General features: G+C 38.0%; 2 protein-coding genes across 3 annotated transcripts; one reads left to right on the top strand and one right to left on the bottom strand.

Moving 5' to 3' along the window:
- Positions 1–423: 423 nt before the first annotated feature.
- LOC120463023 (uncharacterized) lies at positions 424–3,496 on the top strand. 2 transcript variants are annotated; one of them, XM_039651806.2, is made up of 7 exons: positions 425–648; positions 801–927; positions 1,993–2,082; positions 2,171–2,265; positions 2,387–2,550; positions 2,631–2,747; positions 2,865–3,496. In XM_039651806.2, exons 2-7 carry the CDS (start codon positions 803–805, stop codon positions 2,958–2,960), a joined length of 687 nt encoding a protein of 228 aa, XP_039507740.2. In that variant the 5' UTR covers positions 425–648; positions 801–802; the 3' UTR covers positions 2,961–3,496. The 2 variants fall into 2 exon arrangements, with proteins under 2 accessions (XP_088980665.1, XP_039507740.2); XM_089124539.1 differs by lacking the exon at positions 1,993–2,082 and having other exon boundaries at positions 424–648.
- Positions 3,497–5,011: 1,515 nt separating this feature from the next.
- Positions 5,012–6,073, bottom strand: irak1bp1 (interleukin-1 receptor-associated kinase 1 binding protein 1). Its single transcript, XM_039652775.2, has 4 exons — positions 5,751–6,073; positions 5,610–5,675; positions 5,406–5,536; positions 5,012–5,314 (listed from the first exon to the last, which is right to left on the bottom strand). The coding sequence occupies exons 1-4, from the start codon at positions 6,042–6,044 to the stop codon at positions 5,056–5,058; spliced, it is 750 nt and encodes a 249-aa protein (XP_039508709.2). The 5' UTR covers positions 6,045–6,073; the 3' UTR covers positions 5,012–5,055.
- Between the last annotated feature and the right edge of the window lie 8,325 nt (positions 6,074–14,398).

Here is a 14,398-nt window from a genome sequence, read left to right as displayed (position 1 = left end):
TTAAACTTAAGTATATATTAAGATAAAAATGGTAATAAAACTGGTATAAATATAAGTTATACTTTTTAAAAATATTTTAAATATATTCATATTAAATACATTTATATCAAATCTTAAGAAAAAAAAACATTTCTCAGAATTATGACTAGGCTACAAAATAACAATTACTAAATCACTATGCTACAAACCAGACTTGTGAATGGGAATGTCTACTATACACGGTGTAGCCCAGAGCCGTTAAATATGTTTTTCAACGGCTCTGGTGTAGCCTATACAGTTTTGAAACATGATTACAAAACCTAAAACCAAACCAAACATCCTTGCCACAACTAAACATCCTTTCCTGACGTGGCGGCGCGAGACTTGTACACACACCTCCTCTCGTGGGCAGCCGCTATTGGACGCGCACTTGTCTAAATAGTAGCCTAGGCTACTACTGTTCAACTCGGAGGCGCAGGTGTCAAACCGAAACTGCCCGCATGTAAATTTCATATTCAGTTTTCAAGACAGTGCTTACACTACGCATAACAAGCTAAGAGTTTCGGCGAGCTCTTCCTGTTATCAGTTTAAAAATAGTAGCAGTAGCCTATATCTCTGACAATAGTGAATTGAATTCAGTGATCATATTCACTGAAGTTCTTGCATAAGGTAAGGTAGGCCTACTTTTAACTGTGCAATGTTTTGAATAAATATAGTGTGGCCATACAGGCAGGCGTATTTTATAGCCTACTTTTAAAATTACAATAGTGAGGCTACTGTGCTCATGTAGTGATGTGAAATCTCTGTCATTAATTGTACAGTGATGCCTCAAATCACGTCAGGTGTGATCTTGCAGCTGACGGTGCTGTTGTCAGCTTTACCTGCGCAATATCTCATCTCCAGGTGGACGAGCGGCACCGCGGCACAACGACACATCGCCACGCGGAGGTAACCACGCAACATCACGCAAACACTAAACAAGAGATAGGACCAAAATTGTTTATAGATATATTTATGTGTGTGTGTGTGTGTGTGTGTAAATGAATAGTATACTTTTATGATTTCAACGATGCAAAAAATAAAAAAATAAATGACCAAAAGTACAGTGAAGACTCTCAACAGTAAAGAACTAATAATAAGAAATGTTTATTGAGAACCAAATCAACATATTTTCTGAAGGATCATGTGACTCTGAATAGTAACTGAGTGATTATGATATTCAGCTTTACCATCACAGGAATAAATTATATTTTAAAATATACTAAAATAGAAAACTGTTTTAAATTGTAATAATACAATTCCACTATTTTAAATTGTAATAATATTTCACATTTTTACTGTTTTTAATATTTTTGATCAAATAAATAAGATCTTGTGTCGAAAACATTCTAAAAATCTTACCAACCCTAAACTTTTAAGCGTTAGAGTAGGCTACATTCATATTTTTAACCTAAAATCTTTATTTAAAAAAAGAAAGAAAAGAAGGATTTTATGGACATGGTCAACTCCCGGCATATGGTCGGTCACTCGATATTTTCAAATCAACTTTTAGCTTATTTTCCAGTTTACTTAAAGGAGTAGTTCACTTTTAAAAATGTCATCCAAGATGTCCATGTCTTTCTTTCTTCAGTTGAAAAGAAATTAAGGTTTTTGATGAAAACATTCCAGGATTTTCTCCATATAATGGACTTCATTGGGAACCAAACGGTTCAAGGTCCAAATGAGAGTTTCAGTGCAGCTTCAAAGGGCTTTAAATGACACCAGTCGATGAATAAGGGTCTTATCTAGCGAAACGAGCGGTCATTTCAAAAATAAATAAAGTTATTTTCTTAAAGTTATATAAAGTTAATTTCTTTTCGACTGAAGAAAGAAGCATAAGCATTAAAGCTTAAGCTTTTAGATTTACAGTAACGGCATGTTTACTACTGTACTTCATCATCTCTCAATGAAAGAGACAATAGGCTTCTGCAGTTGTCACTCTTTGAAATATTCCATTCCATATCTCATATTCAGCATCCTTGACACATGGGACTCTATGAGAGGATCCTACTTGAACTCGACTGCTTGGGTCGACTGGCTAAATACCTGGATTCCTACACTACCGTGAATTTATGCAATTTCTTTCTTTTCTTTTTTTAAAGTCATTCTTAATCGCTCAAATGCTGAGGTGGGATGTTGTGTCACTTTACAGGTCCTTCGGAGAGGGAGAGGAGCAGTTCCCAACTCTGGAAGAAGCGCTCGCAATCGAAAAGTTGATGCATGATAATGAGCAAGGCTACTTTGGACGTAGGCCTACATGTCATTTCTCTGAATAATCTCACAGCAGTCATTTAATTCGGTATTTAAAGTTTTTTTGATGGAAAAATAGAAGTAACAGAACATGACAGATGTGTTTATATGTGATCAGTCTCAAGGGAGGTGCGAAGCCCCAGGCCTGCTTACGTGCTGCACCGTGTGGGTCAAGTTATCGTGGAGACACAGAATAAAATGGTTGGGGTGATAGTGGGCTGGGATGCAGGACTCAGAGCTCCGCCAGAGTGGATCAAGAGAAAGAAATTCTCAGACTCAGAGGTTTGTAAAACAACAACAATGTCATAATCTGAAACCACAGAAATATAACATTAGTCCACTAAAAATGTGTATTTATGTAGCTTGAGAGAGCCAAGGACACTCCTCATTACAGAATTCTGTTCAGTGGGCCTGATTCCTCATCACTACTGATCGGATACATTCCCCAGAATAACGTGAATCTCCTTCAAGGCTTTGAGGTGCAGAGAAATCCTTAACGTGTTTTTAACTTTTGTGTTCACCTTGTCTTCTAGGTTATTTATTGGACTAAATCAGTCTTAATCTTAATCAGTGTTTGTGCCTGTCTTGTGCCACAGCCGGAGATTCCCACTCTAGAACGCTATTTTTCACACTTCGATGGAGAAAAGTTTGTTATGGATGAATGGTTGAAAGAAATCTACCCTCACGACTGAAGGAGTAGAAAAACAAGATGTTTTAAAAACACCTGGAATCACAGATATGATGCCTGCTACTCTTCACAGACAGTATTGGTTCATTTAAAGCAATGAAAAAAAAGGAGGCGAGTAAATTTGAGAGATAGTATATCTTGTTTACATACCCCATATGCATTTACACTGAGCAATTTTAGTTATTAAAGTGTAGAGCTTAAAAAAAAACTAAATGCAATTTTTATTGTCGCTTTTATATTTTTTAAAAGATAAACGTCTTAAACGATTTTGCAAGGGATATGTAAAGTTATGAGCAGAACTATTTTTGTATGTCAAAGCGAAATGATAGACTATTTAATGTTTTTATAATATGCCATTGGATCAAAATGTATAGGCCTACATGTTGACCTGACACAAATGGGTTCCAGGATATATAGTATGATACAGCCTTGCCTATTTATTTAGATGAACAAAATATAAGGATGTGTTGTGTAAAACAGTATTGAGAATGTGTTCAAAGTTAATCCATACCCTTATATTAAAGTTTAATTTATTTAAAATATGCCTTTCGAAATGTTGTCTTTTTAGTTGTCTATAAGTCTGTGTAATTGCCATAATACATTGGGAGGCACAGAGTAGAGTGTGTTTAGACAGTGCTCCTCTAAAACACAAAGCAAATGATGACGAGGTGAAGAAGACGAGGGAAGATCCGGCGTTCGTCACGTGCTCGGCAGGTGAAGGTATGTGGCGTCTTTTTTCCTTCAAGTAATATGTTTTTGGAGTGATGGATCAGAAATAGCAGTCATAAGAGTTGTGTTGTTCTCGAACGCTTGTTAAAATGTCCATTAAGAGCAGGTGTTTGTGTTTGTCACCTGTTCGTGATTATGACGCCTAAATCAGTGTGGTTTAATACATATTTTTTTGCGTTTATTTAACGTCCAACGGGTATACAAGCTGTTCACATTTTAGGCTTAACGAATTGACTAAAGAGTTTATTATTCAGTCAACCTCAGCTTCAGTGGTCGATTAGCTTTTTTGGTAGTTCACCTGTTCACCGCCTATGTTGTTTGCATTTTCAGTAGGCAAGCCTTGTCTGCTGTTTTGAGATACTTACTTGTATTCATTGGTATATGTGTGTGTGTGTGTTTTTACAATAGCTATAAACCCCATGTTTTATCCAGCTTTTTCTCTAAATGTATTTTCAAAGCCCAAAATGAATCTGTTTAGGAATGGACCTACATTGCCAGGGCAGGTGGTGAACACTGTCCTTCATATTTCTTTCTGTGTTGAGGGTTTTCCCCACAATCCAAAAACATGCAGTATATGAAATGGAGATGTTAAATTGTCCGTTGGTGTGAATGTGTGAGTCCCTATACCCTGGAAAATCATTGCCAAGAAAATTCATGGTCAGTCTCATGTATCGAAAGAGATGGCCAGAATCACCAAGATTAAGAGAATATGAAGACGGTTCACTTCAAGCATCACAGAAGAGTACCATATTTCACATTATTTTACCAGCTATAACAAGCAACATATATAGGGCATTCTGATTAATGAAAGAAGTCTGCCCTGTCCTGCTTGTATAGTTATAATTACATAATAGTGTTTGGCACTATAAATAACAGAAGTCTTATAGACCTCTAATTTTTGTTTTTAGAAATATGAGAATTTTTTTTTTTCAAACCAAACAAATATGACATGCGTTATTTGTGCAAGATGCGTACATGCATCATTATACGAGTATGTGTTCCCTATTCAAACGCAGGTTCATCTAACTCATTTTGTCACTGAAAGTCTAACTCATAGTCTTTTAGATTTCAACTGTGTTTTCTAACAAGCAAATATGATTTTACCAGTATGCTTAAGTAATGCTCAATTAATTGGTTTGGACCAAATTTTTAGCATTACCTTTTGAGTTGCACACAGTGCTATTCAATATCCTACTCTGGATTGGAGAATTTATTTATCTCAAACATCAGTATGGAACATGTGGTATCTTTATTTTAGGACTTTTGGTGAATATTGGTGGTCCTCTATATGGTACTCACTTCATAGAACACAGTTTAGTCAGCAGATACTTAAAAAAAATGTGTAATTTTATTATTGCTAAAGAAAAACTTCAAAATTTCCTCCGGTTGCTGTCCTTTGGTTGCAATTCAAAGGTCACAAACACACGTGAAGAGACATAGACTAATGTAAGCCCAGTCCTCTGATGTAGTGTTAGAGGAGAGCCAGTGACTTCATGCTGGCCACTGGTCCACTCTCGTGATTCCTCCTCGCGTATAAGCAGTGGGCGTCCCAGAGCTTGTCCCAGAATGCCACACGCCTCACTGGCTTTCAGTCGAGCGTTGTCCACTGCTTCCAAACATACTCGCCGTCTGCATTCAAATCATTACAAACAGGCATATTAATTAATTTTAAAGAGCAGATGGATGTTACAATGGAGCTTTACATGAAGACATTGTTCACCTTAACAAATTGAGGCTTTCAGCACTGTGACTGTAGTAAGGGTCACCAACACACACGCTTTTGTCTAGTTTTTCAATCAAAACTAAGCGTGCATGCTGCATCTTCTCAAAGTCTGAAAAGACAACAAGCACCTGCAAAAACAAAATAGATCAATAAAGAGCAAACATATAATCTGACAAGATAAGCCATCTCTATCCATTTTACCTCGGCTTGCATGTGGAAGAGCTCCTCCTCTCTTTGTAAATGTTTGGCCACAGTGATGTTTTCTTCCTGTTTGGAAAGAAGATACTGCAATTGCTTGTTCTTTATTTTTTATAAATACGCAAATTTTAATCAATTAAGCACCTTAACGTCATGCTGTCTCGCAGTCTGTATTACGTAATCCAGTCTTCGCGAAACACTGTTAGTCACGTCGTTAACATTTTCTTTACTGTTTTTGACGCTGATGGAAACGGTCGCGCGGTCCGGAGAACACGATATCTCCGCACAGCCCGTCACCTGAACCACTCTTACATTACTTTGAATGTGTAAAGGTGTTTGCTTGCGACCCTGATAGAACACCGCTTCGTTGTCGTCTCGGTAAACGTCACCAGCAGTCGCTGAAACTGCAGCAAAGACACGAGACGGGCTGTGCGCCATATTTGTTGGTAAACCAACGTGGCGCTATGGCAACTTGTACAGTGCATGTCGGGAAATGTTGCTGTAGTCGCTTTTTGTAGCCTACGTCACAACAACAGCAATTTCTGAATAACTTTTGTGTTGGCATCAACTTACTTCAATATGTGTATTTCCAAATAGTTATATTTGTTTTAAAAGGCCCCATTTTACTCTCATAGATTTTGAAATCATATTATTTCTTGAGAACGGGCCAGCAGAGGGCAGCACAGATCAACAAACTGGCTCAGCAATTTTGTCACATAATACATTTAGATATTAGAAAAATGTCAAAGTCACTATATTATTTGAAATTTAAGTTTCAATTGATTTGAAGTATTTATGAATCAGATGTCTAAATAGTAAACGGTTAGAATGTGGTGATATCACCATAGGAAAATGTATGCATAATAATAATGTCATATTATTATAATAATTTGTTGGTGTTGGTGTTATTAGGGGTTCAAGCACGAAGTGCTGAAACCCTATTGTAATTGTATTGATTTTTATTATTAGGGGTTCAAGCACGAAGTGCTGAAACCCTATTGTAATTGTATTGATTTTTATTAGGGGTTCAAGCACGAAGTGCTGAAACCCTATTGTAATTGGTAGGATTTTTATTAGGGGTTCAAGCACGAAGTGCTGAAACCTACGGAAGCCCTGAACCGCAACCTAAAAAAAAAAAAAAAGTCAGTAAAAAAAAAAATCTTAAAAAAAAAAAAAAATCTTAAAAAAAAAAAAAAAATCTGTAAAAAAAAAAAAAAATCTAGCATTTCGAGATTAAAGTCGAAATGTTTCGAGATTAAAGTCGAAATGTTTCGAGATTAAAGTCGGAATGTTTCGAGATTAAAGTCGAAATGTTTCGAGATTAAAGTCGAAATGTTTCGAGATTAAAGTCGAAACATTGTGCAGTGCGCGTCCACTGGCTCAGAGCGCGCGCGCGTGTGTGTAAAGTCGAACTGCCATGGATAAACACAAAATAGTAGCTTTTTACTTTTATCTGGGCTTTCAACAAAATTCTACACACGTCACACGTGCTACTGAGGTGTTTTCGTGCTCGTCTAGTCAACACTATCTGGGTCGAGAACACAACAGTAGGCTAACTGTTCGGTCTCCTCTTCCCCGTAAATACGCTCTGGATACATTTTAAGTGCATCATTCTGTATCCAATCATTTGGCCGGATGTGTAGGCATATATGAAAGCGCTATAAATGCCCTATTCATTCATTCATTCATTCATTCATAAAGCTGGATTTCTCCATCCAGTCTGAAAAGTGTTTTCCGTGTTGGTTTTCCTATAGGCTAAAGTCTATTCCGGCGCAGTATATTTTATAACGTCCTATAATGGTAGCCTAATGCTGGTAGATTGGCACCTGTTGAATTTCCTTTGATGAAACAAAACACACACACACACACACACACATACACAGTGTGAAACTCGCTATCGCGTAGAAGCTGCGCGTGTGTGCTTTCCATTGTCTCACATTGCCGCACACACAGGCATTCATAATGGCCAATAGCGAGTTTCACACACTGTGTGTGTGTGTGTGTGTGTGTGTGTGTGTGTTTTGTTTCATCAAAGGAGACCGAAAAGCTACTATTTTGGGTTTATCCATGGCAGTTCAACTTCACACACACACACGCGCGCTCTCTGAGCCAGTGGACGCGCACTGTTATGAATGCACAATGTTTCGACTTTAATCTCGAAACATTTCGACTTTAATCTCGAAACATTTCGACTTTAATCTCGAAACATTTCGACTTTAATCTCGAAACATTCCGACTTTAATCTCGAAACATTCCGACTTTAATCTCGAAACATTTCGACTTTAATCTCGAAACATTTCGACTTTAATCTCGAAATGCTAGATTTTTTTTTTTTTTTTTACAGATTTTTTTTTTTTTACAGATTTTTTTTTTTTTTAAGATTTTTTTTTTTTACTGACTTTTTTTTTTTTTTAGGTTGCGGTTCAGGGCTTCCGTAGAAACCCTATTGTAATTGGTAGGATTTTTATTAGGGGTTCAAGCACGAAGTGCTGAAACCCTATTGTAATTGTATTGATTTTTATTATTATTATTATTATTATTCTCCCCTAAAACGCATCGTGCAGCCCAAACCGTAAGGGCTAGAGCTCTGAAACTTTGTCAAATGGTAGTACAAAAATCGAGGAGAGGTTATCAAATTATGAGCCCGATTGGCCCATAGGTGGCGCTATAGCGACCAATTGCGCGAAACTGCTCATAACTCCTAGACCGTAAGTCGTACACTCAAGTGTCTTATATCGTTGGAAAGCTGGTCACCTGACGAAAAAAACGTATATCTCCGATTTCATTTCCGGTATGCAAATTTTTCCGCCATTTTGAATTTTGTCGAAAAACTACTTTTGCGAACTAGTCCCTGGTTTTTTACCCGATCGGAACCAAACCAGTGCATACATGTTCTATGGAGTCTGAATATCAATAATTATCGAAAACATGTTGAAATTTGTATTCAGGGTTGCTAGGGGGCGCAAATTGATCGTTGTGGGAGGAGCCTATTTTACAAAAAAGGCTATAACTCGAGAAGTAAATGACATATCTTCACCAAACTCAAAACACTTGTGTAGGAGGACATTTTAAGGTCACAGTAAAAAAAACGGCGTTGATTGGCCACATGGTGGCGCTATAACATTAAAAAACATAAAAAGGGCTATGACCACATGACCTTTACCCCAATTGACTTGAAAATTGTTATGCAGTGTCTTGGACCAAGGCCCCATGTATGTGTCTGAGGACATTGGCGTATCTCAAAAAACATGGCTGCCATCGGCCAATGAAATTTGAGCACCTATGAGACAGGGTTAACGGAGGCCGATCGGAACGAAACTCGTTGGGCATGTTCGACTCATGGCCCTAGAGGTCTGTAAGAATTTTGAAAAAAATCGGCCACTAGTTGGCGCTAACGAGTTTTATGGCTCTGTAATCACGTGTTGTTGCGCACATCCCCACGAAATGCATATCATTCGATAGATCTCCTCATGATGAACAACTTTGCCTCTAGAACCATTGCTGTCAATCAAATCGTTCATTAAATATTCACGAATATGTTAAAAACCTACTTTTGCGAACTAGTCCCTGGTTTTTTGCCCGATCGGAACCAGACCAGTCTAGGATAATTCTTTGGACTCTCTAGATCAATAATTATCAAAAAAATTGTGAACTTTTTAAATTTGCGCATGGTGTTAAATGGTCATTTAGAAAAAGGGCGTGAGAAAATGCACCCAAAAGCCTATAAATCCTAAATGAAAACTCAGAACTTCACAGAAATTGATGAGCATATGCGTCATAACATGCCAAAGAAGCATGCAAAGTTTCATTGAGATCGGACTATAGGTGGTGCTATAACTGTTAAAAAGCTTTAAAACCATATGTTTCCTATGGTAAATTGCCAGTATTGGCTGTAAAAAATTTGAGCACCTATGAAACAAGGTTATCGAAGGCCGATCGCAACGAAACTCGATGGGCATGTTCAACTCATGGCCCTAAAGGTCTGTAACAATTTTGAAAGAAATCGGCCATTAGTTGGCGCTAACGAGTTTTATGGCTCTGTAATCACGAGGTGTTGCGCACATCCCCACGAAATGCAATTTCATTTGATAGATCTCCTCATGATGAACAACTTTGCCTCTAGAACCATTGCTGTCAATCAAATTGTTCGTTAAATATTCACAAATATGTTAAAACCTAATTTTGCGAACTAGTCCCTGGTTTTTTGCCCGATCGGAACCAGACCAGTCTAGGACAATTTTTTGGACTCTCTAGATCAATAATTATCAAAAAAATTTGAGATTTGTCATTTGTTTTGCTATAACAGGGTCATTTACAAAAGGGGGCATGACAAAATGCACCCAAAAGCCTATAAATCCTAAAGGAAAAGTCAGAACTTCACAAAAATTGGTACGCACTTGTGTCATAACTTATTCAGCAACCATGCAAAGTTTCATGGAGATCGGACAATAGGTGGCACTATAATTGTTAAAAATGTTAACAACAATGTATACCCTATGGTAAATTGCCATTATTGAAACTTAAAACTTAATGTCTTTCGATGCTTTTGTGCTTAAAGGCCTTAAAGGCCTGAACTGCTTGAACCCCGCTAAATGCTGCTTGCAGCTTTAATTAGGGGTTCAAGCACGAAGTGCTGAAACCCTATTGTAATTGTATTGATTTTTATTATTATTATTATTATTATTATTCTGCCGTAAAACGCATCGTGCAGACCAAACCGTAAGGGCTAGAGCTCTGAAAATTTGTCAGATGGTAGTACAAAAATCGAGGAGAGGTTATCAAATTATGAGCCCGATTGGCCCATAGGTGGCGCTATAACAACCAATTGCGCGAAACTGCTCATAACTCCTAGACCGTAAGTCGTACACTCAAGTGTCTTATATCATTGGAAAGCTATTCACCTGACGAAAAAAACGTATATCTCCGATTTCATTTCCGGTATGCAAATTTTTCCGCCATTTTGAATTTTGTCGAAAAACTACTTTTGCAAACTAGTCCCTGGTTTTTTACCCGATCGGAACCAAACAAGTGCATACATGTTCTATGGAGTCTGAAGATCAATAATTATCAACAAAATGTTGAAATTTTTATTCAGGGTTGCTAGGGGGCGCAAAATAAACGTTGTGGGAGGAGCCCATTTTACTAATATGGCTATAACTCGAGAAGTAAATGAGATATCTTCACCAAACTCAGTACACATGTTTAGGAGTTCAATTTGAGGTAACAGTAAAAAAATCGCGACGATTGAACACTAGGTGGCGCTATAACACGAAAAAAACATAAAAAGGGCTATAGCCATGTGACCATTCGTCCAATTGACTTGAAAATTGGTATGCAGTGTCTTGGTTCAAGAGCCCATGTATGTGTATGAGGACATTGGAGTATCTCGAAAAACATGGCCGCCATCGGCCAATGAAGTTTGAGCACCTATGAGACAAGGTTAACGGAGGCTGATCGGAACGAAACTCGATGGGCATGTTTGACTCATGGCCCTAGAGGTCTGTAAGAATTTTGAAAGAAATCGGCCACTAGTTGGCGCTAACGAGATTTTTGGCTCTGTAATCATGTGGTGTTGCTCACATCCCCACGAAATGCAATTGCATTTGATAGATCTCCTCATGACAAACAACTTTGCCTCCAGAACCATTGCTGTCAATCAAATTGTTCGTTAAATATTCACGAATATGTTAAAAACCTATTTTTGCGAACTAGTCCCTGGTTTTTTGCCCGATCGGAACCAGACCAGTCTAGGACAATTCTTTGGACTCTCTAGATCAATAATTATCAAAAAAAAGTTGAACTTTGTTATTTGTTTTGCTATAACAGGGTCATTTACAAAAGGGGGCATGACAAAATGCACCCAAAAGCCTATAAATCCTAAAGGAAAAGTCAGAACTTCACAAAAATTGATGAGCACATGTGTCATAACTTATTCAACAAGCATGCAAAGTTTCATGGAGATCGGACTATAGGTGGCGCTATAACTGTTAAAAATGTTAAAAACAATGTATTCCCTATGGTAAATTGCCATTATTGAAACTTAAAACTTAATGTCTTTTGATGCTTTTGTGCTTAAAGGCCTTAACGGCCTAAACTGCTTGAACCCCGCTAAATGCTGCTTGCAGCTTTAATTATTATTATTATTCTCCCCTAAAACGCATCGTGCAGCCCAAACCGTAAGTGCTGGAGCTCTGAAACTTTGTCAGATGGTAGTACAAAAATCGAGGAGAGGTTATCAAATTATGACCCCGATTGGCCCATAGGTGGCGCTATAGCAACCAATTGCGCGAAACTGCTCATAACTCCTAGACCGTAAGTCGTACACTGAAGTGTCTTATATCATTGGAAAGCTGGTCACCTGACGAAAAAAATGTATATCTCCGATTTCATTTCCGTCATGATAGATTTTCCGTCATTTTGAATTTTGTCGAAAAACTACTTTTGCGAACTAGTCCCTGGTTTTTTGCCCGATCGGAACCAAACCAGTGCAGGAATGTTCTCTGGAGTCTGAAGATCAATAATTATCAAAAAAATGTTGAAAAAGTCTCTTTGCGGTCGCTAAGGGGCGCAAAATAAATGTTGTGGGAGGAGCCTATTTTACAAAAATGGCTATAACTCGAGAAGTAAATGAGATATCCTCAACAAACTCGGTACTCATATGTATAAGTTCAATTTGAGGTCACAGTAAAAAAATCGCCACGATGGAACACTAGGTGGCGCTATAAAACGAATAAAACTAAAAAAGGGCTCTGACCAGCTGACCGTTAGTCCGATTGACTTGAAAATTGGTATGCAGTGTCTTTGTCCAAGGCCCCATGTATGTGTATGAGGACATTGGTGTATCTCAAAAAACATGGCCGCCATCGGCCAATGAAGTTTGAGCACCTATAAAACAAGGTTAACGAAGGCCGATCGGAACGAAACTCGTTGGGCATGTTTGACTCATGGCCCTAGAGGTCTGTAAGAATTTTGAAAGAAATCGGCCACTAGTTGGCGCTAACGAGTTTTATGGCTCTGTTATCACGTGGTGTTGCACACACCCCCACAATATGTATATCAATTGATAGATCTCCTCATGCTGAACAACTTTGCCTCAAGAACCATTGCTGTCAATCAAATCGTTCGTTAAATATTCACGAATATGTTAAAAACCTACTTTTGCGAACTAGTCCCTGGTTTTTTGCCCGATCGGAACCAGACCAGTCTGGGACAATTCTTTGGACTCTCTAGATCAATAATTATCAAAAAAAGTTGAACTTTGTCATTTGTTTTGCTATAACAGGGTCATTTAAAAAAGGGGGCATGACAAAATGCACCCAAAAGCCTATAAATCCTAAAGGAAAAGTCAGAACTTCACAAAAATTGATGAGCACATGTGTCATAACGTATTCAACAAGCATGCAAAGTTTCATGGAGATCGGACTATAGGTGGCGCTATAATTGTTAAAAATGTTAAAAACAATGTATACCCTATGGTAAATTGCCATTATTGAAACTTAAAACTTAATGTCTTTTGATGCTTTTGTGCTTAAAGGCCTTAAAGGCCTAAACTGCTTGAACCCCGCTAAATGCTGCTTGCAGCTTTAATTATTATTATTATTATTATTATTCTGCCGTAAAACGCATCGTGCAGACCAAACCGTAAGGGCTAGAGCTCTGAAACTTTGTCAGACAGTAGTACAAAAATCGAGGAGAGGTTATCAAATTATGAGCCCGATTGGCCCATAGGTGGCGCTATAACAACCAATTGCGCGAAACTGCTCATAACTCCTAGACCGTAAGTCGTACACTCAAGTGTCTTATATCATTGGAAAGCTATTCACCTGACGAAAAAAACGTATATCTCCGATTTCATTTCCGGTATGCAAATTTTTCCGCCATTTTGAATTTTGTCGAAAAACTACTTTTGCAAACTAGTCCCTGGTTTTTTACCCGATCGGAACCAAACAAGTGCATACATGTTCTATGGAGTCTGAAGATCAATAATTATCAACAAAATGTTGAAATTTTTATTCAGGGTCGCTAGGGGGCGCAAAATAAACGTTGTGGGAGGAGCCTATTTTACTAATATGGCTATAACTCGAGAAGTAAATGAGATATCTTCACCAAACTCAGTACACATGTTTAGGAGTTCAATTTGAGGTAACAGTAAAAAAATCGCGACGATTGAACACTAGGTGGCGCAATAACACGAAAAAAACATAAAAAGGGCTATAGCCATGTGACCATTCGTCCAATTGACTTGAAAATTGGTATGCAGTGTCTTGGTTCAAGGGCCCATGTATGTGTATGAGGACATTGGAGTATCTCGAAAAACATGGCCGCCATCGGCCAATGAAGTTTGAGCACCTATGAGACAAGGTTAACGGAGGCTGATCGGAACGAAACTCGATGGGCATGTTTGACTCATGGCCCTAGAGGTCTGTAAGAATTTTGAAAGAAATCGGCCACTAGTTGGCGCTAACGAGATTTTTGGCTCTGTAATCATGTGGTGTTGCTCACATCCCCACGAAATGCAATTGCATTTGATAGATCTCCTCATGACAAACAACTTTGCCTCCAGAACCATTGCTGTCAATCAAATTGTTCGTTAAATATTCACGAATATGTTAAAAACCTATTTTTGCAAACTAGTCCCTGGTTTTTTGCCCGATCGGAACCAGACCAGTCTAGGACAATTCTTTGGACTCTCTAGATCAATAATTATCAAAAAAATGTTGAACTTTGTTATTTGTTTTGCTATAACAGGGTCATTTACAAAAGGGGGCATGACAAAATGCACCCAAAAGCCT

This window comes from Pimephales promelas, chromosome 20 (assembly GCF_988280905.1).
Source record: "Pimephales promelas chromosome 20, fPimPro1.hap1.1, whole genome shotgun sequence".
Taxonomy (NCBI): Eukaryota; Metazoa; Chordata; class Actinopteri; order Cypriniformes; family Leuciscidae; genus Pimephales; species Pimephales promelas.
This window is presented reverse-complemented; position numbering and strand designations above follow the sequence as displayed.

Bases quoted from the DNA above. Each gene is read 5' to 3' on its own strand.
- irak1bp1 (XM_039652775.2), bottom strand. From the start codon at position 6,044: ATGGCGCACAGCCCGTCTCGTGTCTTTGCTGCAGTTTCAGCGACTGCT. The intron at 5,537-5,609 runs GTAAAATGGATA...TTGTTTTTGCAG, and splicing joins TCTTCCACATGCAAGCCGAG to GTGCTTGTTGTCTTTTCAGA. The intron at 5,315-5,405 runs GTGAACAATGTC...ATTTGAATGCAG, and splicing joins GAAAGCCTCAATTTGTTAAG to ACGGCGAGTATGTTTGGAAG.
- LOC120463023 (XM_039651806.2), top strand. From the start codon at position 803: ATGCCTCAAATCACGTCAGGTGTGATCTTGCAGCTGACGGTGCTGTTG. The intron at 928-1,992 runs GTAACCACGCAA...TCTCATATTCAG, and splicing joins CGACACATCGCCACGCGGAG to CATCCTTGACACATGGGACT. The intron at 2,083-2,170 runs GTGAATTTATGC...GTCACTTTACAG, and splicing joins ACCTGGATTCCTACACTACC to GTCCTTCGGAGAGGGAGAGG.